The sequence below is a fragment of the Pithys albifrons genome, chromosome 8 (assembly GCF_047495875.1).
Source record: "Pithys albifrons albifrons isolate INPA30051 chromosome 8, PitAlb_v1, whole genome shotgun sequence".
In the NCBI taxonomy this organism is placed as follows: Eukaryota; Metazoa; Chordata; class Aves; order Passeriformes; family Thamnophilidae; genus Pithys; species Pithys albifrons.
In genome coordinates this window covers 21,144,927-21,166,792 of record NC_092465.1, presented here as the reverse complement: position 1 = coordinate 21,166,792, position 21,866 = coordinate 21,144,927, and the positions used below count along the sequence as shown (strand labels likewise).

The 21,866-nt window shown below is 36.8% G+C and overlaps 1 protein-coding gene across 9 annotated transcripts in view; it reads left to right on the top strand.

Moving 5' to 3' along the window:
- Positions 1 to 21,866, top strand: part of METTL8 (methyltransferase 8, tRNA N3-cytidine) — a 44,102-nt gene that overhangs the window by 9,514 nt on the left and 12,722 nt on the right. For 3 of the 9 annotated variants that reach the window (XM_071562544.1, XM_071562545.1, XM_071562547.1), the window contains 9 exons: positions 355 to 446; positions 5,332 to 5,723; positions 6,293 to 6,342; positions 8,739 to 8,802; positions 9,132 to 9,271; positions 10,605 to 10,676; positions 10,889 to 10,995; positions 11,092 to 11,157; positions 13,588 to 15,991. In XM_071562544.1, the coding sequence (XP_071418645.1) occupies positions 355 to 446; positions 5,332 to 5,723; positions 6,293 to 6,342; positions 8,739 to 8,802; positions 9,132 to 9,271; positions 10,605 to 10,676; positions 10,889 to 10,995; positions 11,092 to 11,157; positions 13,588 to 13,778 (1,174 nt within the window). In that variant the 3' untranslated portion in view covers positions 13,779 to 15,991. The other 6 variants (XM_071562548.1, XM_071562546.1, XM_071562551.1 and 3 more) reach the window with 6 other exon arrangements.

Here is a 21,866-nt window from a genome sequence, read left to right as displayed (position 1 = left end):
TCTGTTAGTACATTTAACTAAACACAGTTCTAAGGGACACTCAAAATGCATTCCTATAAACACATTCAATTTATAAGATACATATTAGTCCTATTATTAAGAAAAAATGCATACTACAGTCTCTTTGCAGTTGGGAGTTGTTTCTCAATCACCTGAGTTTTACCTACCTAGTAATTAATTTTTATGTATCATACACTGAAACTTGGGTTTTAACTATCAATCTCCTTGTGATCATTTGCTACACTCAAAAAAAAGTTGTATTTGAGACAGTGTAGCTAATTTGTGACTGTTTTTCCTGGGAAAAAATATTATTGAAAATCCTGTTAAAAAGCTGATTCTTCAACTGTCTTGCAGGGACCACGTGCAGTGGTCACAAGAAGAAGAGGAGAGTGCCAAGCAAAAAGCAGCAGAGAACTCATTTGTGAAAGTTCAATGGGAAGACCAAGGTAACAAATTCCTAATGGCATAAAAATTCTTATTTTAATGATATTTATTAAAACATTTAAAATTACTTTAGAATCCAGGAACACTTCTCATTTGTACATTCTCTTGTCTAAATTTTTTAGTTTGTTTTGGGTTTTTCCCTTTATTGCCTTAAAGGAGGTCAAAGTGTGTTTTTCTAGCAATTCAGTTACTTATTTGAAAAATTTGTAGTTGTTGGGAGCAATAGGTATGGTTGTTCTGACTCCTTTCGCAGTTCTTCAGAATAAGACTCCTACTACATCGGACTTTCAGAGAATCAAAGGGATGAATTTGCATCCAGCTAGGGTGCTGGGGATGAAAGTTCCCATGTACTGTATTTAAATGCTTTTTAATGATTTGTGAACTCTTTAGAGAGCTTATGTTTGTGCTTTGCACCATATTCCAGTTAAATGCCATCAAAGTTGCACTGGTCCCAGCTAGTCCCACCTTGCTGTCTCTGCCAGGCTGAGCTGAGAGTGCTTCAGGAAGCAGGATGTTCACTTTGTGTGGAAGGTGTTCCAGTCTGCCCTGTAAATGATTAAGGAATTTCATACCTGTCTTCAGAAGGGCAGTTTTGTGTGTGCTGAGTTTTTGCAGAAAAATATCTCTAGGTTCAAACTGGCAAACTAAAGCATAGACTAAATTCCAGGATGGTTATGTGTGCTAAAGCTGAAGTATCCATTTAATAGTGCATAGAAGGGTGGTCCTGTGGTGTAATGGAGAGCACTCCAGACTCTGAATCCCAAGGTCATGAATTTGAGTCTCACTACGGACTGCCCCTGGCAGTTCAATGCCTCCCTGCCATCCCATCCCATCAGATCTCGGATGTTCAGCAGGGTCAGCCCCGGTCAGTACCGGGGGCTGTGACAGTCCCGAGGACTTCACTGTCACTGTCCAAGCTCACTCGGCCATGGCAGATGGACCTTAGGACTTAAACAGTGGGGCCAGGCTGGAAGGGCACACCCACGTGGGGAGAGCCCTGCCCAGATCTTCAATGGTGAAGTTTGGCCATACATACATACATAAGACTGGATTCTTGATTAGTTGCTTTGTTAGAAAGATATTATGGAAGCAATAACTTGGGTATCCTGGGCCTCAGTTTACTTAATGTGTCTTGAATCTGTCATGTTAGATGGTGTCATTATGATCCTGTGCTCAGTTTCATTGATGGAAATTCAGCACATGTTGGAGTTTGTTTGAATTACCAGAGAATGTGCCTTGGACTGTGTGCCCTTCACCATTTTGAATGCTCTGGGATTGTCAACCTGCCTTTTCCTGTTACCACTCACATTCTTTAGATAAAGTACAATGTTTGTTTTTCAAAAATTACATCTAATATTTTCCTTTGGTTTATATAAAAAGTTGAAAAAGAGCTCATAATTGAAAAGTAAGCTGTGTGACTATATAGCTCGTGGAACCTTTAATTCTTCATCTACAATCAATTAGAACTTGGTTTGTGCTGGTGAGAAATGGAATAATCAGGCATTTGTCTATTGCCAAGAAATACAAGAATCCAAGGACATTTCCTATGAATACCCCTCTGTTTAGAACTTGAATAGGTAAGCGCTGCTGATAGTGTTCCTTCAGAAAGCTTCAGCTTCGTTCTGCAATTGGAAGTACATTTTGGCCTATTTGTGTACACAATGAACTAGACTGAAGCTAACAAGCAGGTTATTTTGGGGCCTTGAAAACTACAGTAAAGGGAAAAAGACAAGACTGATTTCAACAATACTATTATATCACGAAAATAGAATAGTTCTGGTGAGCCTTTTTGAGGCAAGAGAGGTTAAATTGAGTGAATTCATGATACTACTTTTAGGAAGTTGATTTACTTATTAGCATGTGTGGTTTCTTCTTAGGCATGCTTGCTAGTGTTGGAAGATTATATTAAGGAGAAAACTCGATTGACAAGGGATTTTTTTTTTGTCTTGGAAGTTTGTATGTTTTTTAGTTTCATCATTTTCACATGCTTTGGAAAAATTTAGTAGGTAGGCTACCCAAATATACAAAATGAAGCAAAAATCCAATAATAATACTGCATACGTGGTTATTACACAGTGGTGCAGGAGTGACCAGTGAAACAATGCAAAGTAAAGTGTTGTTTCAATTGAACCTGTGTAATTCCATCCTAATACAGTTTAAAAGAGTGACTTTCACTGTTGCTTTCCTTCATTTCTGAAATCTGGAAAATTTGATGTGAATTTAAGTACAAGGGTTCTGAGCAGACTTGTAAAAAGTAGTGGCTATAACAAGGGATGATAATGATTTGAGAACCTTTTGACTAGAAGGGGTTTTGGTTTTTATACTGAAACAGCAATCTATGAATATGCAACTTAGATTGTTGAAATCTGATATATAAAATTTCAGTCAACTCTGAACATATAAAACAAGTCTGTATAATTGCTCTGCATGGCTGAGTCTTGTCCTTTAATAATACAATTGGATGTATTAAAGAGTAATTTTAAAACATTATGCAGATTTCTAGGACAAGACATTCTGCCACCTCCTTCCCACTTCCCACGGCCTGTCTGTGCCTCTAATGATAATTTTTAGGAAATAATATATTAAGATTTAAATGAGAGTGGTTGGAGAAATGGACCGTATATTTACTCTGTGCATTTTTTACTGGAAGAATTAATGGGTCAGTGTGAATGGGGAGGAAATAAAAAAGAAAACACATTATATGATGCACACTTAACAAGAGTTTTGTAAATGCTTTGACAATGAGGAGGGGAAAAAACAAGTAAAAAATATTTAGTTTGGTACTTAGGAGGGGTATGGAAGGGAAAACCATCAACAAAAGAGACATTGAAAAAGCTGTAATTCTTATCTTTTTATCAGCCTGCCTTTGAAAGGGTTAGCTCCAGTCCAGTGGCTAGCACAATTAGTGCTGGTGAGAGGAGGAAAGATCTTGTTCTTCAACTGAGAAAAAACAGGTTACAAAGTACATCCATAGACTACATGGATGACTGGAAAAAGCAGAAAAGAGAATATTTACTTTTTTAAAGAAGGGAGGTGGGAAAAAAAGAAGAGTCAGATAATTAGTTTCAGTTCCTGGAAAAATACTGGAAGAGTACATCCAGACCTTGCAGACACTGGATTTGAAAGAACAAAGGAGATGAATACTGGCCAATAAATATTTTTTCAAGAATAAATCATGTAAAATCAAGCTAATTTCCTTCTTGGAGAAGGTTACAAGCCCTGGGGATAAGGGAAAAACAGCAGACGTCCTGAAGTTTATCCTTAGTCAGGCTTCTGACTGCCTTTACTTGACATTTTCATAAGCAAGTTAGGCAAGCGAAAGCTAATGAAACTGCTTTGGGGTGAGTGAATGCCTGGAGAGATCCTTTCAGAACAGAAGGCTGTGCTGGGTGAGGAGTGTTTTATTCTGTGTCCAGTTCTGTTTGGTATTTTCATTAGAGACCTCAGGAAATCAGAGACTTGAAGATGCAATTAAGTGAAGAGATGTTTCAAGTATGGTGAAGGACAGGATTAAGATTCAGAAAGATCTGGACAAACAGGGTGAAAAAAGAATCCGAAATATATAAATTTGCTAAAAATAAATGCAGAATACTGTGCTTCGAAATAATTCCTTGAAAAAATACTAAGCTCTGGAACAATTGGCTAGGTAGTCATTTTGCAGAAGATGATGTGAGGGTTGTGGTGAATCACCAGCTGAATCAGCAGTGTCATGCTGTTGCAAAATGGCAAGCTGGGAGTTATAAACAGGATTACAGCCTCAGAGCCTCATAAAATACTCCTTTTGCTCTGCATTGATAATGCCTTTACCAGAATACAGCACTGAGAAGTAGTAAATCAATTGGAGAGAATCTAGAGAAGAAAAAATTACCTAAAGTCTAAAAGTCATGACTTATATTGAAAAATGAAGAGAGTTAGGTTTAGACAATCTAGAAAAGAGATTATTTAATGGGAGACATAGTGAAGATCTTCAAACATGTAAATAGGTGTTGTGAAAAGTGAGTAATCTTTGCCTTAGTTGCTTGGTTAATGGGACAAGAATTGCTGGACCTAATTGTAATACAGAAAATTTAGGTAGGTAGTGGAAAAGATTTCTAACTGTATTGAAAGTTAGGGATGTAATGTATTACTGAAGGAAGTTGTCAAACCTGTATGAAAGGTGATATGTTAAGAATAAATTGGACAGATCTTTGTGGAAAAGGGATATGAATTCCCTGACGGGGTGAAATCTCTTCCAGTCCTATTCTTTGACATTCTAATATTCAGTTAGAATCTTTTGTGAATTAAAAGTTAACACAAAGGTCTATTGTAAGACCCTTTGAAAGTAGGAAAGCCAGTATGTTCCTTCTGACTGTATTGTTGAATGGTTAAGCATGAATTACTGTCTATGTGCTATGCAGTAGCATTTATCACTCCTGTTCACAGAACTGGATTGCTAATTGCTGTGTTTTTTTAAGAGATGATGAGATACCAAGAAATTTGCAATTGATCGTAGAATTTCATAAAGCACGAAAGTAATTTCAATTTAGTGTTTCTTAAATAATTGAAAAGATGCATTGCTTTTATAATGTGAGACATGAAAGCTTGTCTGCGAATCTTCAGATTGCATGTTTTGGCGATGCTGTTCTATTATGTCACTACATTTTAAAAAAATTATGCAGAAAGCTTGTCTGTGCCTTCCTAAGTGACATAAAATCTAATTAAACCTTCATGGGAGTTATTTTGAGCACAGATTAAGGTAAATCCAAAATCCATATGTTTTAATTTAAATATATAATGTGGAACTGTGGATTTTTAAACTGTATATATGAGATCCAAATTCTGTGTTGCTCTAGGGTATTTTGTAGCTAAGCTCATATTCACCAAGGTTTTGTTCTGTTTTAATTTCAGATAAATATGAGAGAGAAGCCAGTAAATATTGGAATGAATTTTACAAGACCCATAAAAACAACTTTTTCAAGGATCGCAATTGGCTATTTCTGGAATTTCCAGAAATTCTTCCAGAAAAAAAGAGACAAGAGTTGAAAACAGAAGAAAGATCTTTAGAATGCAGAAGAATAAATAGTACAAACAGTTTTTCTGACAAAAAGGAAATGTCTGAAGAAAGAGAAAAATACTGGAAGAAAAATTATGGAGGTGGTTCTACTCCTGTACAGGGATATGTATATAATAAAAATCAAGCACAAGCTCTTACTGACAATCCTCAGGGTAAAAACTGTGGAGAAGAACCTGGCAAGCTAGAATCTTTCCCTGGCAGTGATGCCACTTACAGAATATTAGAGGTAATGCACTGCAAATGTTCTACTTATCATATAGTGCTCTACTTAATTGCTCAAAAATCTGATAAAGACGCTTAGTAAGTATCAAGAAAGTAAGCACTGAGAATTTAACATACTACATTCATTTACGACAGAAACTTTCAGAGAACCCTAGGATCTGGACTCTGCTTTCCCTTTAGAGTTTCTCCCAAGTCAGAATAGGGCTAGGTAGTTGGATTCCATTTTCATTGGAAGCTGAGTTTCTAATTTCCTAAGGAAACTTATTTTTAAGTGCTTTGTCTGAAAGTGCAAGCACTTGACACGTTCTTTCCAAATGGTGAAATTGGATGAGAATGTTGCATTTTCTTATGCAGTTTGAGAGATGGATTTTCTCTTTAACTTTAGAAAGATATTGAGGAGAAACATGATCATATAAATGATTTGAGAATTGTGGTATGAGTTGTTTATACCTTTTTCATCCAACATACCTTTAAGTCTAACGGATCCTACCTACTAACTAATTTAAGACAAAAATAGCAAAAAAGGTTTTATTTGCTCATTTATTTTAACATTATGTTTTTCTTCTGACTTAGGTTGGTTGTGGAGCTGGAAACAGTGTCTTTCCTATTTTGAAAGTTCTGTGGTATGTAGTGTTGGATTTTCAAATATGAGAATTTTATTGTCATTGTCTTCATTTTCTCCAAATGCTGGTGCTGGACCAGCAGTGCAGAAAGCATTGAGTGGACCATTTTACAGCCCTGAAAGTCTTACTGTGTCCAGACCACAGATACTGTTGGTAGCATCAGTGCAGGATACTCCTCATATTGCCTAACCGTGGTCTTGGGGAGATCATATTTGCCGACAAAGTTTGTCTTCAGGTGCACTCAGGCTGATTTCTTGTAATTAATCTCAGGCAGGTGAAATATTATCTTATATGCCACTGTAAAACTACCAGGTATCTCTTAAAAAGGCAAAAATCAGAGACAGTAGATAATGGCATGTGATCTACTGGAAAGAAATTGTATTGTTTCTGAATTGGCTGCTATACTTTGTCACATTGCTTCAGGTTTTAGTGTCAAGGAAGGCACAAGTCCTGTATTGCATTACTCAATTCATTGAAACATCTTAATCCATTTGGCTTCTAGTTTTAGTAAAAGCTGTTATGACAGCTTGTCCTCCCATCCATGTAGGCAGGAAAGTTTTCTTGGAAAGACTATGTATCAAGGATTGAAATAGATTTCTATTTAGTCATGGTTTTAAGAGCTTGAGTACAGCACAATTCATTGTTCTATAAATGAATTTTTATTCCTAGTATCACCACTATACAAAACTACTCCATTATGCAGGTATGGAAACACAGCAGGAGGAACTGAGTGGTACACCAGGGTCATACATGAAACCTATAATTGTTAGCAATGCATCTTCATCCCACAGGAAATGTTTTGCTTCAGACAGCATGTAATGAAAGGGGAGCCCTGTTTCATATGAAAACTTTGAAAAGTAACACTGTATAGGAAAAGATATCATGTAGCTGTATTAAAAAAGATATGAGAAACCTTTGCATTTTCCTCACAGGAGGCATTAGTCATAGATTGGCATTACTCATAATTAAGAATCTACTCATTGGGTATTTTTCCTGAAGATCTCTATTCTGATGCAAATCCTTCAGTCGATCACATTGGTTGATACACTGAACAACTACCTCGTTTATCTTGTATATGACCGAATGGAAACATCTCTGACCTCCTGGAAGGCCTGGTTTTATGGAACAGTTGGTTTTACTATGAATTTAGGAATACAAAAATTGTCTTTTGTAAGCATATAAAAAGAAGCCAGTGTCAAGCATGAGTGTACCCTAGCTACAAAAAATTTTCACTTAGGTTTGTAATGTAGCTTTTAAACCGCTTCCCCACCTCCCTTAGAATGTAAGTTCCTGCATTTTGATACAATGCATCATGAGAACACTATCCATATTAACCCATGTCTGAGAAAAAAAGAAATAGCATTCTAGAAGGTCTATTAGGTGATCAGCATAACCTTTCCCAAGGGACTGGCTGTGTCCAAAGCCTGGCTGAGTCTCCTCATCTCTGATGAATATCTAAACTCATCAGTACTCATGGTGAACACAGAGCTGATAAAAGTTTTGCTCAGCATTGAGCAGAGAGTATATTTTGTTCCAGAAGCATTCTCCTGTTAAGCCCTCAGAGAAGTCAGCTGTGAATGGTCAGCTGTGTATACTGTGAGATCTTAGAGACACTGGCAGAGTTTATTCCTTTCTAAAGAAGATTAATTGATCATCAGTTGATCGTGAGGTCATGCTTCAGTGGGTTTTGAGTGGCTTGCTCAGTTTATCTTAAATGAATTTTTCAGACGTGAAAAAACCCTTTCCCTAGAATGACTATTATCTGATGAATGGTATGAGGAAATTGCATCTGGCTTAGTCTTGGATGGGAAGGGAAGAGACTACAGTGCTACAGGAAATTTTTATTCATCCTAACTTAAAAAACAGAGGGAATAGTGGAGGGAAACAACCAGCACTACTTAATCTAATCAAAAGCACAGCAAGATGACACGTAGAAACACAAACATCTACAGGAGTGGATAACTTTTTGAACCACCCACCCCTACCCAGATCATACTACTAATTAAACTGCATGCATGGGCTGATGATAGGGACTTAATGCAGAGCTTATGTAAGAAAATGTGACCTATTAACGTACATTTATGCGTTACAACACCAGGACATTGTCATCAGTCCTGACAGCTCTCTGTGACCTTCTTTCTTTTCCTTTTTGCTTCCTTTCTGACAAGGATGTAATTCTTTTTATACTAACTACCTGTTGGTATTCTTACAAATTCGTCTGCCCTGTTGGTTCATTACAACCTATGTGGCTTTCCATGTGCTAGACATCAATAAGGCATGCTTGATCAAACCTGTGGAGAACCCCAAAGGGCCCTCTGTACTTCTATGAACACTGATGTAGACTTTCATCTTTTACAATAATAATTTTTTAACTGATGTTGGTTTTGTTTTCCTAGCAATACACCTGGAACCTTTCTATACTGTTGTGATTTTGCTTCAGGAGCAGTGGAGCTGGTGAAGGTAATTCACATGCTCGCTTTAAAGTACCCTATAAGCCTGTAATTCAGGAGGCTGCCAGGAAGCCCTTCATGAAAAAGAATGTGATGGCTTTGACAACTTTTAACTGAAGTTTTCAATATTCCAAAGAACAAAGTCTTGCTGTATGCAGAGAGGAATGAATACCATCAGTGAGCTTGCTTCTCAGCTTGAGCAAGATACTGGACAGAATAGGCTTTTATATGAGATGTTTTACAATGCAGAATAATTGAAGAAAAAAGTTTCTCGAGTCACAGTAAACGTATTAACTACTACTGTTCTCTCTTTGCCCCTTTTCATCTTTTTCCTAACAGTCACATTCGTCCTACAATTCAGCCTGGTGTTCTGCCTTTGTTCATGATGTGTGTGATGATGCTTTACCCTATCCTTTTCCAGATGAGATCCTGGATGTCATTCTCCTTGTCTTTGTGCTCTCTAGTATTCATCCTGACAGGTAAATCAAGACTAAAGGGCAAAGCAAATGGGTTACATCTCTTTTTTCACTGGAGGTTTTCAAGAATAGCAAAAGAAGATGATGAGTCGTTAATTTATTATGTAGTAAGCTACAGTTTATATAAAACAAGGTATTTTAAATGCTGTTTTCCATTTTCAGCATCAAGAGAAAAGCTGGTCAGGCTAATTCATTAGTGAGTCTCCAGTCTCCATGAAAATACAAGGGATATATTGTAACTAAACATGTCCCTGTTAGAATTGACAGATTCAAAAAACTTGCAAATTAAAAAAGCCAGACTGATAGTCTTCTAGAAGGATGTTATTTTTAGTCATCTACATACAAATGCTTACATGCACGTCCATTAAACCAAAATTAATCCAGAATTTTTTAACTTGTTTGGATTAAGAAAATTTGATTTAATTTTTATGTATAGTGTTATGCTGGGTACTGTTAGCCTTCACTAATGCCTCTCAATGTCTAATGAACCAAATTTTATGACTCTTAAGGCTGGCTGATTGTGAAAATGCCCTTTTTTAAATGGGAACAAAGGTATACTAGAGTATTTAAGTTAAACTGCATGACCCTTCCTTTAACTGACGTATGTGAAGGGAAATACATGCTGGATGTGTGATAATACATATCTTACTCTAAGAATGTCATTAAAATGGGATTGGCAAACAGAACAGTATTTGCCTAAGTCTGAGAACTGTTTCCCTGCCTAAGTTACTAATGATTGGAAAAACCTTTCCCACATATGATATTGCTTCTTCCTGTTCAGAGGTGAGTACAAGTCTTGCAAAGCCAGGGTCCAGATTTCAGAAACAATTCAGGCAGTAGACTTCAGATCTCTGTAGCTGCGCTGATGCTGCCAGGAAGAAATTGGACAACAGTGATGCATTCATTCAACCACTTTGCCTGTAGAAGCAGTATTCAGATGTTCTGTCATAATTTCTATGTTTTTTTTCCTATTAGTCTTTTAAGAATGTGTTTGAAGTTTTTTGTGGTTTCTTGATTGCTTTTTTCTCTCCATGTCTGACATGGGTGCTTTTGTGTGCACATGTGTATATACACACATAAAGATTTTTGTGTAATTCCCTGTGTTGTGAAGATGGAAATACATGTGAGAGGGACACATTTATATTCAGCAAATTGTTACTTAGTGATTCCTCTTCAGACAGTTGTGTATAGTTTTTGATGATTGCTAGGCCAGGCTTCGTGAAGGAAGATTTGGGCAGGGCTCTCCCCATGTGGGTGTGCCCTTTCAGCCTGTGCAGTGGATGTTTTAGGTGAGGCACAGCGTGCACAGAACTGACCCCACCCTTTAACTCCTCAGGTTCATCTGCCACGGCCGAGCGAGCTTGGACAGTGATAGTGAAGTCCTCAGGACTAGAACCTACAGCCCCCGGTATTCCCAGGAGGGCTCCCATCCAAGTACTAAACGGGACTGACCCTGCTGATCTTCCGAGATCTGATGGGATCAGGTGTCAGGGAGGCATTTGACTGCCTTAGTTTTTGAAGTGTCTCTTATTCTTAGGTGGTGCTGCCTCTTCTGTGTGTGGCAGCACACTTGGTTGCTTATGTTTGCAAATGTCACCAGTATCCCATCTGTTTTCTAAGGATGCAAGGGGTTGTAAATAGATTGGCTAAGCTACTGAAACCCGGAGGAATGTTGTTATTTCGAGACTATGGAAGATATGATACAGCTCAACTTCGTTTTAAAAAAGGTAATTCCTGAAGGGCTTTGTAGTTCACTGTTCATTTTAACTCCTTTTGGAAAAAAAAGTGACATGTCCTTTTTCATTACTATTCTAATTTCTTAGGTCATTGCTTGTCAGAAAATTTTTATGTACGAGGAGATGGAACCAGAGTATATTTCTTTACCAAAGGTATGGAATGTTATAGCTTCATAGAAAGGTTGAGTTTCTCTCAAGATTGAGTTATACAATCTGACCTTAAAACAGAAATTTAAAGAAGGTTTTATTGTTTTTTTCAAAAATTCTCTGCTTTTAAAAAGACCGAAGCTAACTGTCGTAAGAAAATCAGTTCCTTTATGTGTACACTTGTTGCATTTGGTGTCCTGCAAGATTACTTACAGTCATCACTGGAAATTTCTCTTTATCTAAGCATCCTGTGCTTAATAGTATGTTCAAATTTTCTTATTTAAATTGTTGCCGTAAAAGTCTGTAAAAAAGACTTCGAGCCAAGTTTTGTAGGAGATAAGATAATGGGCAGGCACTTTAATGAGCAACTCTGCTCATCCAGGAATACATAGACACGCGAGCTTGCACGCTCTAAGTTCTATAGCTTTTATAATATAATCTATCTAATCACTACTGTCTACATGTCCCGCTTCACCTCCGTCCCCTCCCAGTTCCCACTCCTGTTGAATTGGGGCTGGGGTCGTTGGGACCCTCTGTCTTCATCCACCTCCTCTCCTTCAGCACACAAAGGTTCTTTGGACGCTCTCCAGGGCTTCGGGTCACACTGCTCCATGTTTATGTTCTCTCTGATATTCTTTAATCTGGTACCTTGAGAAAGAGACTAAATAGCTGGCAGATCTTAGCTGCCTGTTCTGGAGCAGGGGTAGAGATAGAAGGACTTTATACTATAAGCTGCTAAATATTAATTCACTAAAATCTACAGCATTACATTTACTGTGTTCCTAAAATCTACAAAATATGAAAATTGAAAAATTAAAAAACCCCTTCGGCATCAAAATATATACATGATTTCTCTCTTAAAATTGAGGTAAACATGCTTGTAAGGAGAGTTTGTAGCAGTGCTCTGGTGTTTTTTTATGCCATATTGGTGAATTGACTGTGAGGCTGCTCTTTATACGGGAGCTAAACTTAAATTCCTCTTTTTTCCTTTTGGTCTTTGCCTGTCACTTGGTTCAGTTGGCAGACAGCTTAGACTGGTATATTGTGAAATTGTGGAAGTGAGCATCACAATACTTTTTTTCTTCTTCATTTTACCCTCTGCAACCTAGGCTGTAAGCAAAAGAGGTAGATTAGGGTTTATCCCAACCTTAGTAATTTTAGAAGTGAGAGGAAAGACCTGGGACATACATAGGAAATCACTTAAATTTAAAGAACCTTCTCAGTTTTTAGCTGTCTTGTTTGATGGTTACTCAAGACCAAAGAGATTAAGGTTTCCCAGTGATAACTGGCAAGATAATTACATGTGTGTGCATGTATATGTCTGTGTATATATGGCAGAAAAGTCTGGAATGTCCTTTGGCAGGTGAAATAGCTTTATCTCGATTATAGGTGAACAGTGACCAAATGGCATGCATTTGTTTACTCCACTCTGGCATATTGAACCCTCTGAGTAAAAGGTATCTGTGGATGTCATGAGTAATAACCAGAGTGGTTTGGGCCTCGACATAACAATTTTTACTGCAATAAAAATCAAGAGCTGTGAGAATGAATTTCTAATAGAAGACTTCTTAGAGGCAGTGTCCTTGATCTTTTGAATTGCAAAACAGATTTAGTTCTATCTTTGGTTGAACTGAAGGTTATTAATTGCTAAATTCTCCAAATGACTTTTTTTTTCCTTACAATTATTCTGCTTATGAAAAAATAGATGAGGTATGGAACATGTTCAACCTGGCTGGATTAACTGAAGTGCAGAATTTAGTTGATCGGCGATTACAAGTAAACAGGAAGAAAAAAGTGAAAATGCAGCGAGTTTGGGTACAGAGCAAGTTCCAGAAACCATTGTTGTCTCTGCATAATCCTGAAGAAACCACCGAAAGACACCCTTATAAATAATTATACTCCAGAAATCTGATACAGAAATGAACTCCAGAAATTGAATCAAATTTTAGTACATATATTTCCAGTAAATGTGTTAGCTATTGAAAAGGATAAATATATTGAATTGAAAACCTTTCCCTGACTTTTTTTTCTTTGTATATATATGTGTGTGAGAAAGATCTGAGGGGGGAGAAAAAAAAGGCCATTTCTCACTTCTGCTTTCTATGCAATAAAGGGATATGCACTAACTTTTCTTAACTGTGACCAGGCACTATTCTACTGCCTTGAATATAAATAGTCAATAAGTATTAAGCATTATATATCTCATTCCTGTTGGAATTCACAATAGGTAAAAAGTTTTGGACTGAAGCATAATTATTTCAGAGATGTAGGGAAAGAGAATATCTGTTCTCACTGTTATTACAACCTGCACTGTGTTAATTTCCGAGTCACGTCTTTTTTAACCACTGTGTGTCTGGCAACCATATTTCCTCTTTGGGGGGAAATTTCTTGGTGCATAAATAATGAATACAAAATCTCTTTCTGATTTGTGTGTAGGTTATCGTTCCACACTAACTGCATGTGTTGTGCATGAATATCAGATTGGTGATTGGTGTCTTCCACTGTTACTGACATGTGCCCCTGACGTCTCCACTTTTCATCTAGATACTCATGAGGAACATCCAAATTCAACTTTCTGTAACACCTTTATGACATTTATATTTAAAGTACAAGAGGTTGTAAGCTGAACATGTTTCATGTAGAAAAGAATTACCAAAATGCCAAAACAGTGCTGAAACCAAGTAGGTAATATTTGTCTGGATAAGTACAAACATTATTTTAACAATATGTTATATGTGCTAGAGGGAGGAGCAAAAACAGTAACATGGAGAACATGTTATTGTTATGGCTTTGGGGTAATGTAATCACAGTAAAATGGTAATCTGCGTGGCAGCTGAGATATTTTTGTTGTTTTGTTGCTTTCTTAGGGATTGAACATTAGAAAGAAAACAAAATGTTTTTTATTAACCAGGCAGAGATCCAGTAAATGACAAGACTACACTAGCACTTCAAATGCTTTTAAGAAGAAAACAAAAATGCAAACTCTATTTTCAAATGCAGAACTTGATACTGAGACTGTTGAGCCAATATTTAAAGATGCCACTTCTGCTATTTAAATGTAATTTTAAATCACTTAGCCACAAGGAAGAGAGGACAGGAAACAGGTGAATGAATAAAATAAATCTCTTATTTTAACAAAGGTGTGGAATGCATGTAACCTATAACATGCAGCTTTGAGTGCCATTAATACAGTGACACTCTCAAAGTCTCTTTTCTGCTTTTTTTTTAGTCTGAAGGGTAAACATATCACAGCTGACAAACCTTTCTTTTTTTTTGCAAGTTGATAGTTGCTAAGCTAAGTAGAACTAAGTAGAAAAAAAGCCAATTGTATAAATATGGATGCCAAGTAGCTTCATCATCTTTAACAAGATGAGTGATCTGCTTTATTTCCATAAACCCAGTTCCGTTTCAAGAATTAGGTGCAATAAAGGGACTTTGAAGGTAGGATGTGATCCTGCATCTTTGGTGTCTTCTAAACTCCCATTAGAGTAAGACACTGTTTCATGAATTAAGAGGCTTAGGAAGATTTGTTTAGCAGTGGCATTATTGTAACCAGCAATGAAACTCTTATGGTATAAATCAAAGGTTAAAACAGCTGTGTTTCTTGAAGCTGGAATTCTTAGGAGACTGTAGTGTCTTCATGGGAAATATAAATAAATATCTGCTTATATTTTAATTGTCTTGCTATGCTGTTTCTTAGTTGTGACTTCTTGCATAGATCTTAGCAGAGTACAAATCGTTTTCACGTGTAGAATTTTCCAGGGAGGTGATGATGATAAGCTCTTGAGCATCATGCAATCCTACTCAAGTGTGTGACATAGATTTTCCTATGTAGTGTTTGGCACTTACAAGGATATGTTGATATGGTGATTGTGGCAAGGTTTTAATATGCTATGTTGTTAGTTTAATAAGGATGTGACATCAGAAGAAACCAAAACCTGAATTTTGAATAGCCTTAAGCAAAATTGGCTATTGCTTTTCCACAATTTGCAGCATAAATACTGGTTGCCTCTTTTAGAATAATGGTGCCTGCTTTAGAAGTAGTAAGATCAGCTACTGTTTATAAGTGTAGAATATCCACTGTCTGAACAGTTTTAAGATTCACAGAATGTGAATAGAAATGGAAAAAGCCATCATTCCCAATAAGAACTTCTGAATCCGAGTAGGGCTTTCTGTATTTTGGCTTCATGATGTTTCAGTTTTCAAAGAGCTTAATCAAGGACATATTTTTAAAATACTTTCAATCTGTATTAGTTGCAAAAACTAATATTGCAATTTTGTCAAAATAAAGAAAAGAGATGCAAACAACTGTATAGGAAATGCAGTTTAAAATGGCTTATTTGTTAATTTCTGGAGGGAAAAAAAAATTTATTGCAAACAAAGTGTGCCAACTATAGAAAAAGGCTCTAAGTTGCACTTTTGACATCTGAAGTTATTTGTTTACTCAGATGCATACTTAAAATTAACTTACAGAAGTACACATTCTACAAGTACTAAACATTTTAGTTTATAATTGCAAATTTTCTTTAATTTTTTTTTGTTCAGCATGACATCTTAATGGCCATTAGAGAAAGGTAATCTTGTTAGAATTGAGCTTTGGCTTCATTGGCTTTGGTTTGCTTTATCAAAAATGTATTCTTTTTGCTCATCTCCACTGGTATTTCATTATTTATGTACAGAGATACTTGAGAAGGATACTTACTGGTTTAGATCTTCCTTAGTTTTGAAGCAAGTTCAAGACAGCTATAAAGTAAAGAAAGTGACCAACATTTTTTCCTACCCTAATTTTGAAGTATCTAGTCAATAACAATTAGTTTGTATAAAAAAAATGTTGGTTTTTTCCCCGGCAAAACCAAGGCAGGTGCTTGTGCCTTATCTACAGATCCATGGAATCTGAAGGGCAACCAAAATACAGGTCTGATGAGGAGACAGCAGGAACTCCAACAACACTGTGGAAAAGTTTAGTCTCGGAAACTGCTCAGCTGATCTCCTGAGTCTGCTGTTTAATAATGACTCAAAATTTATAACTAACAACCCCAAAATTTGTATTAAATGCCAGTGGAAATCTCTTAACATACACTTTGCTACTTTATTTTCATTTGTGGTGTGAACTTCATTCACTGCTGCAGTGTGCTCTTTGATCTGTTGACATATGTCTTATTTCCTCTGTTTCCTGTACATAGTGGACATCTAAGCAGTTTCCACAGGAGCTCTATACACAGATGTTTGCAGTAAAGTTTGCTGGCTGAGTTATTGCTAGGATCAAAGCAAGAGAGTGTTATTTCCTTATGTACAGATTGGTTTTTGGTTCTGTGTGAATGCAATGAATTGTATAGATGCTAAATTATACACAATGGTATTGGCTGCATTTTTAAATTATTTTAAGTCAAATATCATATCATAGAATGGTTTGGGTTATAAAGAACCTTCGGGCTGATCTAGTTCCAACCACTCTGCCACAGAGAGGGACAAATTCCACTAGATCAGGTTGCTCAAAGCCCCATCTCACCTGGCCTTGGACACAGGTGTCTGTAATAATAGATAGCTCATATATATACCATTTCTTCTCCATAGAGCATCTTCATGATGGGTGGTTGAACAAACTTGTAAATAAACCATATATACATATTATAAAAATATTACACATTACTATTGTTGGTAATACAGATCACTTTGCCTTTCAGTATATGTAAACTGTCCACATTTGGAACAGGATTGGACCTGAGGGTTTTTCTCTATCAGTTTTGTGCCAGTTGCCTTTCTCTTAAGAATCATCCAGAATGTAGACAAGTGTAAGTCTCCTATATGCAATTGTAGTTGGTATATAGTCAAGCAGAACTTATATGGGCATCTTAGCAGGTTCTTTGCCTGCTCCTCCCAGCACAGAGGTCATTGCTGGACTGGGCTTTCTGTTGAGAGGGAAAGTCTCTCTTGAATGACAATCTTTCACCCTTTGCTAGTACCAAGCAACTTAAAAAAGGAGAAATTATCTGATTTGAAAGCAAGAGCCACATATGCAGGAGGGATTGGGTTCGATGAAGATGCAGCTCAACGGCAGACAAGGAGTAAGTGTTACCTCTGGGAACTAGGATAAGAAGGAAACTTGGATGGACTCAAGAAGAATGAGATGCAGAATTGAATAGGGAACTGAGGAACAGAAAACCATGGGCACTGTATATGGAGAAGATAGATGTGTAACAGGAGATGCTGAGACAGGGTGAGGACACTGGGGGTAGAAACAAATGAAATTAAGTGGTGGAGGCAAGAAGAAAAAGGGGCCTGTCTCATAGAAATAGAGTGAAATCTGGGTAAACAAATTTGGTATAAGGATTGGAGGTAGAAAGACATCTTCAAAGTTTTTATTCTCCCAAGTGATACTGTATTTTCACATCTTGATGCAATATTACGGGTTTTGTCTTTCATCCATATGTGCACAGTGTATTTCAATTTATTAAAAAGATGGAATGTTTCATTTGTTGTAGTTTGTATATGTGCTATGCACATTTGCAACAGGGCAGGCAAGTGTATGATACACCTGCTTTTGCTTTTTCCTTAGGATACAATGTTTTTACCTTCTTTCAAGTAGAACCCCATAGTGACAGAAGCTACATACCTAACCTCCTGGGAAGCAAATACAAAAGAATAATAGAAGTGTCTGCATCCTGATTGTGTTCAATCAAGGTAGAACAATTAAATTTACTCCATATGTTCTGCTGTTGTCCCATTTAAATCAAGATCATATCTGCTGATTATCACATTGAAGTGCCTCCCAATTTCAGTTTCTGTTCTACTTGCATCTGTTCAACAGAACTTAGAATGAATTTGTATAAACTAGAAATAAAACTTAAAAGGAAAATACTGGAATAGGCTTTATCTGGGATTACAACAATTGAGAGATGGAATATGTTTTATTGTTTTAAAATATGGTTGCAGAGTAGCACTTACCCAAGAGTCTGAAAATTTACCTTATTTGAGGTATAATGTAGGTCAAGAACATTAAAGCTAATAGCTCTTTTCTCAAGCTTCATGTACTTAATGTTAGCCAAAAATATATTTTCAATTCTTGCTGTGAAAAACGATTTGGCAATGAGATAGTCTCATTTTTTAGGGATGTTTTATTGATCAGGTTACTACAGTTTTGAAAGGAAAATGAAAGATTAAGAAAGGAAGTGAATTAGCATAATAATGACTAAAACCCATGGTTGACACATACAATTTAATAAAAAATTAAGAATAATCTAGGCATTCCTGTCTATTTATACTAAATGAAATTTTAAGTTCATTAAAAAACCAGACTTGGCGTATGCTGCTATTTACAAAAACAACCAAAATGTTAAAAATCTGTAAAGTGATGTAAAAATAGAATGCTCTATAGTTGCTGCATAAATCCAATATATAGTCTTCTCTGAAGTGTGTCCTTTTCAGCTAGGAAAAAAAAAAGCAGTAAAAATAGATAGTTTTTTCAAGTGTCTAAGAATTTTCATATGAAATAGGTTAGGGAAATGAATTATAGACAACGTGAGAATGGTGTGTAATGTTATGTTTTAGTATTTAGAAAGTCTAGTTTATACCTTTACATGATACAACAAGCAAGGTTAATTAGTCAAGTTGGGTGGCAACAAACCTACAGTGGTAAATGTATACAACCTACCCTATAAAAACACAAGAAATCACAGTGTTTGTGAGGCTAAAAGATTGGTGAGTTACCAAAAATAGGTTGTATTAGATTTTTCCATTTTTATTTTTGTATGTGTGAAAGGGAAAAATTTGCATATTTACTGTTAAAGATTTTAAAATGCCTCCAAAAAACCCCAGAACCAAACAGCAATCCTAAAACCTTTCTCTCCTAAAACCTTTTGTGAGATCCTAACAGTGCTCAGCAGTGGTGCTGAAGAGTAAGCCTGAATATAAAATGAGTCCAGTAGACACAGTTATCGAATTAAGAAAAGATAGAAGGGAAAAGGTAGGAAAAAAAGGGAAGATACTAATTGGTATGACATGTAGTCCTGTAGCAATCATATAACAGTTAGTATTTTATACAGAATGACAAATTCAGTACAGTGCCTGAGAGAGGGAGAGAGACATCAGTCTTACCACACTTCCCTGTCACTTACGACTGTAAACTGGCACATGGACAAGCCAAAAGCCAAATAAAAAAAGGTAATTGGTTTGCTAAAAGAGCATACAATTGATTAATTATGCTTGGGTGAGACTGGCTGTTTTGGAGGGTTTCGTTGCAGAGACAACATTAATTCTTTCCTTCTTTAGTGTCAGGCACACTGTAGCCTCCATTTCCTCTGAGATAAGAAGTGCTCTTTAAATGGAGGAGCTGCATCTTTGAACTCAAATAAAAGAGTTGTTGTGCAGTGTAGGATTTAGCAGATGGGGTTAGAGAATCTGAACCTACCACTAGTCTTTTATTCTACACTGGGAAGAGCTTTGCCATTTTTAATGGCTCTGTTGCTACATTCCCTATTGAGCACTGTAGTCAGATGTTGTTCTAAGGAACTGGGCAACTTAGCTTCCAATGACATTGATTACACTCAACAGTGAGAGTATGAGAACGAGTGGTGGGTGGAGAAGTGAAAAGGCAGTGTGAGGCATTTCAAGGAGGAGGTTTGCACTGCAGGACTTGCATGTGGGTGACAATCCCTCAGAGAAACAGTTTTTACTCTGAAGTGGAGCAGAGTTGAATCTCCTGTGCTCACTTCAGGTTTAATCTCCATCCCTCCAAACTACAGTGCAGCCTGTAGTTAAATGTGCATTTACTTGAAAATGAAATAACAGTAGTAAGAAGCTGCATCTTTAGAGAGGAGCTGTAATTTCAGAGAGAGAGAGACCCGGGCTTGTTAATCCCTGGCATAAATGGGTGTAATTCTCAATGACAATGCTAAGCCCATTTACACACGGGCTGAGGTAAACCCAAAGATGGCACACAATGCTGTTCGAAATCAATCATTTAATCTTTTTTAAATTTCTGTGATCTAACAGCCAGAGATGTCTGTGTTAAGAAAAGATGGTGACAAAGCTGTCATTGTCACTGACCATGACTTTCTTTGAGATAAAAATTATGACAAATACACGCATGATCTTATTTTAGATAAAGATTTCATCTTTTTAGTCAAGAATGAATATTAGTGAGTTGAATAAATCCTCAATGATAGTTACCAAACTCTGAAATAAGGTCTGGGTTTTAAATGGCAACAGTCAGAACTAGCTAATACAAAGAAAGAAGAAGAAAATCATTCTGGCAATAAGTCTGCAGTTTATTTTACTGAAGTTTATGAGGAATCAGTATAGTCAACAAGAACCTTGGGTTTGGTTTCTTTTTCTTTTGCCTGTACTTATTTTAATAGCAAATGAAAACAGATGGAGAAGGAAACTGCATGTTACACAGTCTACAAAGCATGCAAGCATTATTGTATCACTTAAGATATGTAGCAAGCCACTAAACCACACTGTTTTCTTCGTGAATCAATTGGCTTGAGGCAGAGTATCAGAAACAGTAAATATTTATTTTATTTTGAAACAATATTAGTAAAAGGCCTCAGGGTTATTCTGAAAGGAAAAAAAATCTTTGACCCAAATTTCCAACATCATTTATGTAACTGCAAGTCCAGAAGACTCTTGAAGTCCATAGAACATCCTCAAGACATAGACTAGTTGCTTGCAATTGGAATCCAAATTAACTGGCACCTGTTCTGGTTTGTGCTGGGGTAGAGTTAATTTTTTTCACAGTGGCTGGTATGGTGGTATGTTTTAGATTTGTGCTGAAAACAGTTTGATAATACATGGAGATGTTTTTGCTCACTGAGGAGAGCTTGCACAGTGTCAGGGCCTTTTCCGGTTCTGTACTGCCCTGCCAGTGAGGAGCCTGGGGGTGCACAAGAAACTGGAAGAGGACACAGCCAGGACAGCTGACAACAACTGACTAAAGGGATATTACAGACCATGTGATGATGTCATACTCAGCAGATAAAGCTGGGGGAAGAAGGAGGAAGGAGGGGACATTTGAAGGGAAGGCATTTGTTCTCCCAAGTCACTGTTGTGCCTGGTGATGTGCCTGTTGTCCTGGAGATGGCTGAACACCTGCCTGCCCATGGGAAGTGGTGGATGAATGCCTTGTTTGGCTTTGCTTGTGTGCACGACTTTTGCTTTCCCTATTGAACTGCTTCTACCTCAACCCACATGTTCTCTCGCTTTTACCATCATGATTGTCTCTCCCAGCCCACTGGGGGGAAGTGAGTGAGCAGCTCTGTGGTGCTTAGTTCCTGATGGGAGTTGAACTAGGACAGTGCTTAATATTAGTTGTAAAGATAAAAATGCGAACATGGAAGTACACTTGTGCTACTCTTACTTTGTTTAAGGGCTGAAACTTGATTTGGGTTTAAGGTGCTCACATGTCTGCATTTGTATTTTTGTGTAGGATATTTGGAATTTTTTATCCTACAACTTTCTGTAATGAGTAATAAGTATTATGAAATTTAACAGCCAACCAGATAAGCATGATAGATTAAAATAAGCAATTTACAATAAAATCCCTAAGACACATTCATATTTGTTAGTTTCTCTCTCAAATACTTGCTGAAGTTCTTGTGAGAGAGTATTCCTATTCTTAAAAGACCTTTAAAGTCCAAAATAACAAAATTTGTGAAGACTGGAAGAAAAACCAGTAAGGGAAAAAAATGGGTTTTTTTAATGCATTGTCAGAAAGT